We start from the raw sequence: 10,000 nt of genomic DNA, 5'->3' as shown, positions 1-10,000 counted from the left end.
CACTCTGTAGTCATCTCTACCACTCTGTAGTCACCTCTACCACTCTGTAGTCACCTCTATCCCCCACCTCTACCACTCTGTAGTCATCTACCACTCTGTAGTCATCTCTACCACTCTGTAGTCATCTCTATCACTCTGTAGTCACCTCTACCACTCTGTAGTCATCTCTACCACTCTGTAGTCATCTCTACCACTCTGTAGTCATCTCTACCACTCTGTAGTCACCTCTATCCCCCACCTCTACCACTCTGTAGTCATCTACCACTCTGTAGTCATCTCTACCACTCTGTAGTCATCTCTACCACTCTGTAGTCACCTCTACCACTCTGTAGTCATCTCTACCACTCTGTAGTCATCTCTACCACTCTGTAGTCATCTCTACCACTCTGTAGTCACCTCTACCACTCTGTAGTCATCTCTACCACTCTGTAGTCACCTCTACCACTCTGTAGTCACCTCTATCCCCCACCTCTACCACTCTGTAGTCATCTCTACCACTCTGTAGTCACCTCTACCACTCTGTAGTCATCTCTACCACTCTGTAGTCACCTCTACCACTCTGTAGTCATCTCTACCACTCTGTAGTCACCTCTACCACTCTGTAGTCACCTCTACCACTCTGTAGTCATCTCTACCACTCTGTAGTCATCTCTACCACTCTGTAGTCATCTCTACCACTCTGTAGTCACCTCTACCACTCTGTAGTCACCTCTACCACTCTGTAGTCATCTCTACCACTCTGTAGTCATCTCTACCACTCTGTAGTCATCTCTACCACTCTGTAGTCACCTCTACCACTCTGTAGTCACCTCTACCACTCTGTAGTCATCTCTACCACTCTGTAGTCATCTCTACCACTCTGTAGTCATCTCTACCACTCTGTAGTCACCTCTACCACTCTGTAGTCACCTCTACCACTCTGTAGTCATCTCTACCACTCTGTAGTCACCTCTACCACTCTGTAGTCACCTCTACCACTCTGTAGTCACCTCTATCCCCCACCTCTACCACTCTGTAGTCATCTCTACCACTCTGTAGTCACCTCTACCACTCTGTAGTCACCTCTATCCCCCACCTCTACCACTCTGTAGTCATCTACCACTCTGTAGTCATCTCTACCACTCTGTAGTCACCTCTACCACTCTGTAGTCATCTCTACCACTCTGTAGTCATCTCTACCACTCTGTAGTCACCTCTACCACTCTGTAGTCATCTCTACCACTCTCTACCACTCTGTATCACCTCTACCACTCTGTAGTCATCTACCACTCTGTAGTCTGTAGTCATCTCTACCACTCTGTAGTCATCTCTGCCACTCTGTAGTCACCTCTACCACTCTGTAGTCATCTCTACCACTCTGTAGTCATCTCTACCACTCTGTAGTCATCTCTACCACGCTGTAGTCACCTCTACCACTCTGTAGTCATCTCTACCACTCTGGAGTCACCTCTACCACTCTGTAGTCATCTCTACCACTCTGTAGTCATCTCTACCACGCTGTAGTCACCTCTACCACTCTGTAGTCATCTCTACCACTCTGGAGTCACCTCTACCACTCTGTAGTCATCTCTATCCCCCACCTCTACCACTCTGTAGTCATCTCTACCACTCTGTAGTCACCTCTACCACTCTGTAGTCATCTCTACCACTCTGTAGTCACCTCTACCACTCTGTAGTCATCTATACCACTCTGTAGTCATCTCTACCACTCTGTAGTCACCTCTACCACTCTGTAGTCATCTCTACCACTCTGTAGTCACCTCTACCACTCTGTAGTCATCTATACCACTCTGTAGTCACCTCTACCACTCTGTAGTCACCTCTACCACTCTGTAGTCATCTCTACCACTCTGTAGTCACCTCGACCACTCTGTAGTCACTTCTACCACTCTGTAGTCATCTCTACCACTCTGTAGTCATCTCTACCACTCTGTAGTCATCTCTACCACTCTGTAGTCACCTCTACCACTCTGTAGTCACCTCTACCACTCTGTAGTCACCTCTACCACTCTGTAGTCATCTCTACCACTCTGTAGTCACCTCTACCACTCTGTAGTCACCTCTATCACTCTCTACCACTCTCTACCACTCTATAGTCATCTCTACCACTCTGTAGTCACCTCTACCACTCTGTAGTCACCTCTATCACTCTGTAGTCACCTCTACCACTCTGTAGTCACCTCTACCACTCTGTAGTCACCTCTATCACTCTGTAGTCACCTCTATCACTCTGTAGTCACCTCTATCACTCTGTAGTCACCTCTACCACTCTGTAGTCACCTCTACCACTCTGTAGTCACCTCTATCACTCTGTAGTCACCTCTACCACTCTGTAGTCACCTCTATCACTCTGTAGTCACCTCTACCACTCTGTAGTCACCTCTACCACTCTGTAGTCACCTCTACCACTCTGTAGTCACCTCTATCACTCTGTAGTCACCTCTACCACTCTGTAGTCATCTCTACCACTCTGTAGTCACCTCTACCACTCTGTAGTCATCTCTATCCCCCACTCTACCACTCTGTAGTCACCTCTACCACTCTGTAGTCACCTCTATCCCCCACCTCTACCACTCTGTAGTCACCTCTACCACTCTGTAGTCACCTCTACCACTCTGTAGTCACCTCTACCACTCTGTAGTCACCTCTATCACTCTGTAGTCACCTCTACCACTCTGTAGTCATCTCTACCACTCTGTAGTCACCTCTACCACTCTGTAGTCACCTCTACCACTCTGTAGTCATCTCTACCACTCTGTAGTCACCTCTACCACTCTGTAGTCACCTCTACCACTCTGTAGTCACCTCTATCCCCCACCTCTACCACTCTGTAGTCACCTCTACCACTCTGTAGTCACCTCTACCACTCTGTAGTCACCTCTATCCCCCACCTCTACCACTCTGTAGTCACCTCTACCACTCTGTAGTCATCTCTACCACTCTGTAGTCACCTCTACCACTCTGTAGTCATCTCTACCACTCTGTAGTCATCTCTACCACTCTGTAGTCACCTCTACCACTCTGTAGTCATCTCTACCACTCTGTAGTCACCTCTATCCCCCACCTCTACCACTCTGTAGTCATCTACCACTCTGTAGTCATCTCTACCACTCTGTAGTCATCTCTACCACTCTGTAGTCACCTCTACCACTCTGTAGTCATCTCTACCACTCTGTAGTCATCTCTACCACTCTGTAGTCACCTCTATCCCCCACCTCTACCACTCTGTAGTCACCTCTACCACTCTGTAGTCATCTCTACCACTCTGTAGTCATCTCTACCACTCTGTAGTCACCTCTACCACTCTGTAGTCACCTCTACCACTCTGTAGTCACCTCTACCACTCTGTAGTCACCTCTATCCCCCACCTCTACCACTCTGTAGTCACCTCTACCACTCTGTAGTCACCTCTACCACTCTGTAGTCATCTCTACCACTCTGTAGTCACCTCTACCACTCTGTAGTCATCTATACCACTCTGTAGTCACCTCTACCACTCTGTAGTCACCTCTACCACTCTGTAGTCACTCTACCACTCTGTAGTCATCTCTACCACTCTGTAGTCATCTCTACCACTCTGTAGTCATCTCTACCACTCTGTAGTCACCTCTACCACTCTGTAGTCATCTCTACCACTCTGTAGTCATCTCTACCACTCTGTAGTCATCTCTACCACTATGTAGTCACCTCTACCACTCTGTAGTCACCTCGACCACTCTGTAGTCACTTCTACCACTCTGTAGTCATCTCTACCACTCTGTAGTCATCTCTACCACTCTGTAGTCATCTCTACCACTCTGTAGTCACCTCTACCACTCTGTAGTCACCTCTACCACTCTGTAGTCACCTCTACCACTCTGTAGTCATCTCTACCACTCTGTAGTCACCTCTACCACTCTGTAGTCACCTCTATCACTCTGTAGTCACCTCTACCACTCTGTAGTCATCTCTACCACTCTGTAGTCACCTCTACCACTCTGTAGTCACCTCTATCACTCTGTAGTCACCTCTACCACTCTGTAGTCACCTCTATCCCCCACCTCTACCACTCTGTAGTCATCTACCACTCTGTAGTCATCTCTACCACTCTGTAGTCATCTCTACCACTCTGTAGTCACCTCTACCACTCTGTAGTCATCTCTACCACTCTGTAGTCACCTCTACCACTCTGTAGTCACCTCTATCCCCCACCTCTACCACTCTGTAGTCATCTCTACCACTCTGTAGTCACCTCTACCACTCTGTAGTCATCTCTACCACTCTGTAGTCACCTCTACCACTCTGTAGTCATCTATACCACTCTGTAGTCACCTCTACCACTCTGTAGTCACCTCTACCACTCTGTAGTCATCTCTACCACTCTGTAGTCATCTCTACCACTCTGTAGTCATCTCTACCACTCTGTAGTCATCTCTACCACTCTGTAGTCACCTCTACCACTCTGTAGTCATCTCTACCACTCTGTAGTCATCTCTACCACTCTGTAGTCATCTCTACCACTATGTAGTCACCTCTACCACTCTGTATGTACTGTCATCCTCACCTCGACCACTCTGTAGTCACTTCTACCACTCTGTAGTCATCTCTACCACTCTGTAGTCATCTCTACCACTCTGTAGTCATCTCTACCACTCTGTAGTCACCTCTACCACTCTGTAGTCACCTCTACCACTCTGTAGTCACCTCTACCACTCTGTAGTCATCTCTACCACTCTGTAGTCACCTCTACCACTCTGTAGTCACCTCTATCACTCTGTAGTCACCTCTACCACTCTATAGTCATCTCTACCACTCTGTAGTCACCTCTACCACTCTGTAGTCACCTCTATCACTCTGTAGTCACCTCTACCACTCTGTAGTCACCTCTACCACTCTGTAGTCACCTCTATCACTCTGTAGTCACCTCTACCACTCTGTAGTCACCTCTACCACTCTGTTAGTCACCTCTATCACTCTGTAGTCATCTCTATCACTCTGTAGTCACCTCTACCACTCTGTAGTCATCTCTACCACTCTGTAGTCACCTCTACCACTCTGTCAGGTTAGGTGTAGCCTCTATCACTCTGTAGTCACCTCTATCACTCTGTAGTCACCTCTACCACTCTGTAGTCACCTCTACCACTCTGTAGGGTCACCTCTACCACTCTGTAGTCACCTCTACCACTCTGTAGTCACCTCTATCACTCTGTAGTCACCTCTATCACTCTGTAGGGTCACCTCTACCACTCTGTAGTCAGGGGGTTCTACTACTCTGTAGTCACCTCTATCACTCTGTAGGGTCACCTGTACCACTCTGTAGTCACCTCTATCACTCTGTAGTCACTGTCTACCACTCTGTAGTCATCTCTACCACTCTGTAGTCAGGGTTACCACTCTGTAGGGTCACCTCTACCACTCTGTAGTCATCTCTACCACTCTGTAGTCATCTCTACCACTCTGTAGTCACCTCTACCACTTAGGATGTACTGTCACCTCTACCACTCTGTACTGTCAGGGTTACCATGTACTGTCAGGGTCACCTCTACCACTCTGTACTGTCACCTCTACCACTCTGTAGGGTCACCTCTACCACTCTGTACTGTCAGGGTTAGGGTTGGGATGTGTCACTGTCAGGGTTAGGGTGTACTGTCAGGGTCAACCACTCTGTAGTCACCTCTACCACTCTGTAGTCATCTCTACCACTCTGTAGTCACCTTATGTACTGTCAGGGTAGTCACCTCTATGTACTCTGTTAGTCACCTCTACCACTCTGTAGTCACCTGTACCAGGGTTATGTAGTCACCTCTACCACTCTGTAGGGTCACCTCTACCACTCTGTCAGGGTCACCTGTACCTGTCTGTTAGTGTACTGTCTACCACTCAGGGTAGTCATATCTACCACTCTGTAGTCACCTCTACCAGGGTTCTGTAGTCATCTCTACCACTCTGTAGGGTCACCTGTACCACTCTGTAGTCATCTGTACCACTCTGTAGTAATCTCTACCACTCTGTAGGGTCACCTGTACCACTCTGTAGTCACCTTACCACTCTGTAGTCACCAGGGTTACCACTCTGTCAGGGTCATATCTACTGTCAGGGTTGTCACTGTCTACCACTCTGTAGTCATCTCTACTGTCAGGGTTCTGTAGTCAGGGTCTACCACTCTGTCAGTCATCTCTACCACTCTGTAGTTAGGGATCACCTCTACCAGGGTTCTGTAGTCATCTCTACCACTCTGTAGTTAATCTCTATGTACTCTCAGGGTTAGTCACCTCAGGGTTAGGATGTACTCTGTAGTCAGGGTTATGTACTGTCTGTTAGGTCACTGTCAGGGTTACCATGTACTGTAGTCATATCTACCACTCTGTAGTCAGGGTTACCACTCTGTAGTCATCTCTACCACTCTGTAGTCACCTCTACCACTCTGTACTGTCATCTGTACTGTCAGGGTTAGGGTTAGGTGTACTGTCAGGGTTACCATGTACTGTAGTCATCTTACCACTCTGTAGGGTTAATGTCTGTCAGGGTTAGGATGTACTGTCAGGGTTACCACTGTCAGGGTAGTCACTGTCTATCCCCCACCCAGGATGTACTGTCAGGGTTAGGTGTACTGTCAGGGTTAGGGTTAGGGTGTACTGTCAGGGTTAGGGTGTACTGTCAGGGTTAGGGTGTACTGTCAGGGTTAGGATGTACTGTCAGGGTTAGGATGTACTGTCAGGGTTAGGATGTACTGTCAGGGTTAGGATGTACTGTCAGGGTTAGGTGTACTGTCAGGGTTAGGGTGTACTGTCAGGGTTAGGGTGTACTGTCAGGGTTAGGATGTACTGTCAGGGTTAGGGTGTACTGTCAGGGTTAGGATGTACTGTCAGGGTTAGGATGTACTGTCAGGGTTAGGATGGTGTACTGTCAGGGTTAGGATGTACTGTCAGGGTTAGCGTGTACTGTCAGGGTTAGGATGTACTGTCAGGGTTAGGGTGTACTGTCAGGGTTAGGATGTACTGTCAGGGTTAGGATGTACTGTCAGGGTTAGGGTGTACTGTCAGGGTTAGGATGTACTGTCAGGGTTAGGATGTACTGTCAGGGTTAGGGTGTACTGTCAGGGTTAGGATGTACTGTCAGGGTTAGGATGTACTGTCAGGGTTAGGATGTACTGTCAGGGTTAGGGTTAGGATGTACTGTCAGGGTTAGGATGTACTGTCAGGGTTAGGGTGTACTGTCAGGGTTAGGATGTACTGTCAGGGTTAGCGTGTACTGTCAGGGTTAGGATGTACTGTCAGGGTTAGCGTGTACTGTCAGGGTTAGGATGTACTGTCAGGGTTAGGGTTAGGATGTACTGTCAGGGTTAGGATGTACTGTCAGGGTTAGGATGTACTGTCAGGGTTAGCGTGTACTGTCAGGGTTAGGATGTACTGTCAGGGTTAGGATGTACTGTCAGTGTTAGGATGTACTGTCAGGGTTAGGATGTACTGTCAGGGTTAGCGTGTACTGTCAGGGTTAGGGTGTACTGTCAGGGTTAGGTGTACTGTCAGGGTTAGGATGTACTGTCAGGGTTAGGATGTACTGTCAGGGTTAGGATGTACTGTCAGGGTTAGGGTGTACTGTCAGGGTTAGGATGTACTGTCAGGGTTAGGATGTACTGTCAGGGTTAGGTGTACTGTCAGGGTTAGTATGTACTGTCAGGGTTAGGTGTACTGTCAGGGTTAGGATGTACTGTCAGGGTTAGGCTGTACTGTCAGGGTTAGGATGTACTGTCAGGGTTAGGGTGTACTGTCAGGGTTAGGATGTACTGTCAGGGTTAGGGTGTACTGTCAGGGTTAGGATGTACTGTCAGGGTTAGGATGTACTGTCAGGGTTAGGGTGTACTGTCAGGGTTAGGATGTACTGTCAGGGTTAGAGTTGGGATGTACTGTCAGGGTTAGGATGTACTGTCAGGGTTAGGGTGTACTGTCAGGGTTAGGATGTACTGTCAGGGTTAGGATGTACTGTCAGGGTTAGGGTGTACTGTCAGGGTTAGGGTGTACTGTCAGGGTTAGGGTGTACTGTCAGGGTTAGGATTAGGATGTACTGTCAGGGTTAGGGTGTACTGTCAGGGTTAGGATGTACTGTCAGGGTTAGCGTGTACTGTCAGGGTTAGCGTGTACTGTCAGGGTTAGGATGTACTGTCAGGGTTAGGGTGTACTGTCAGGGTTAGGATGTACTGTCAGGGTTAGGGTGTACTGTCAGGGTTAGGGTGTACTGTCAGGGTTAGTGTGTACTGTCAGGGTTAGGTGTTCAGGGTTAGTCAGGGTTAGTGGTGTGTACTGTACAGGGTTACTATCCAATGACAAGGTGGCATTTTTCTGATTCTTTGCCAACTGTGTTCAAAGGTGTACTCTCAGGGTTATTACTGTCAGTTGGTTAGCATTAGACTGTACTGTTACGGTTGATCTCAACATTAGACTCCCAACTCGTGAGTTGATCTCAGCATTAGACTCCCAACTCGTGAATTGATCTCACCATTAGACTCCCATCTCGTGAGTTGATCTCAGCATTAGACTCACAACTCGTGAGTTGATCTCAGCATTAGACTCCCAACTCGTGAATTGATCTCAACATTAGACTCCCATCTCGTGAGTTGATCTCAGCATTAGACTCACAACTCGTGAGTTGATCTCAACATTAGACTCCCATCTCGTGAATTGATCTCAACATTAGACTCCCATCTCGTGAGTTGATCTCAGCATTAGACTCACAACTCGTGAGTTGATCTCAACATTAGACTCCCATCTCGTGAGTTGATCTCAGCATTAGACTCCCAACTCGTGAGTTGATCTCAGCATTAGACTCCCAACTCGTGAGTTGATCTCAGCATTAGACTCCCAACTCGTGAATTGATCTCACCATTAGACTCCCATCTCGTGAGTTGATCTCAGCATTAGACTCACAACTCGTGAGTTGATCTCAATATTAGACTCCCAACTCGCAAGTTGATCTCAGCATCAGGAGAGATATAAATGCATATAACATGTTCTGATATAATCTGAGGAGAGGCTGATATAATCAGGCTGATATAATCTGTGATATAATCCTGATATAATCTCTGATATAATCATAAGGGCTGATATAATCTGAGGAGAGGCTGATATAATCTGAGGAGAGGCTGATATAATCTGAGGAGAGGCTGATATAATCTGAGGAGAGGTTGATATAATCCTGATATAATCTCTGATATAATCTAAGGGCTTCAGTGTTTCTGATATAATCTGTGATATAATCTGAGGAGAAGCTGGTATAATCTGAGGAGAGGTTGATATAATCTGAGGAGAGGTTGTTATAATCTGAGGAGAGGCTGATATAATCTGAGGAGAGGCTGGTTTTGACAGTGTATTTTTTTGTAGCTGTATATCAATCTTTTAAATGTAGATTGTTGCTATTTTTCTTTGTGATGATCGAGACCTGCCTAATTGTGTAACTTTTTACAAAATATTATAACCATGTTTCTCTTTCTCTCCTTCTCCTCCCTCCTTCCCCTCTCCTTCTCCCTCTCTCCTTCCCTCCCCTTTCCCCCCTCTCTCTCTCCTTCCCTCTCCTCTCCTTCTCCCTCTCTCCTTCCCTCCCCTCTCCCCCTCTCTCTCTCTCCTTGTGTCCTACAGGTTCATCAATGCCAGAAGGAGAATAGTTCAGCCCATGATCGACCAGTCGAACCGTGCAGGCAAGTCTCCCATAGTTACTGTATTCAAGTCTCGCAGGCGAAAGGCCTCCACAAGCCATGCACCCGGTCCCTCTCCCTTTCCTGGAGCTTCCTCGGCCGGTAAATACTGGACCCCCCCGCCCCCCCCCCCTAAAACAAACAACCAAACCCATCGCGGTGTCAATAAGGAGTGACTGACCACATACTAAAACAAGCTTTTAGACAGTCATCCTAAATAAACGTTCTTGAATTAAATTGAGTTGAGTTGAAGCTCAGCATTAATACAATAACTCTGACATGTTGAGTCCCTAATTTATGCCAGGAACGATTTCATGATGTAAAACTATTAAA

General features: G+C 47.4%; 1 protein-coding gene across 1 annotated transcript in view; it reads left to right on the top strand.

Moving 5' to 3' along the window:
- The window catches only part of LOC135513398 (homeobox protein Meis1), a 175,506-nt gene that overhangs the window by 146,566 nt on the left and 18,940 nt on the right, over positions 1–10,000 (top strand). The window contains exon 5 of the mRNA XM_064936322.1: positions 9,612–9,670. Coding sequence (XP_064792394.1) covers positions 9,612–9,670 — 59 coding nt within the window. The remainder of the gene's footprint in view (positions 1–9,611; positions 9,671–10,000) is intronic.

This window comes from Oncorhynchus masou, chromosome 24 (assembly GCF_036934945.1).
Source record: "Oncorhynchus masou masou isolate Uvic2021 chromosome 24, UVic_Omas_1.1, whole genome shotgun sequence".
Classification (NCBI taxonomy): domain Eukaryota; kingdom Metazoa; phylum Chordata; class Actinopteri; order Salmoniformes; family Salmonidae; genus Oncorhynchus; species Oncorhynchus masou.
The sequence above is the reverse complement of the archived record's forward strand: the minus strand, read 5'-3'. Positions and strand labels throughout refer to the sequence as shown.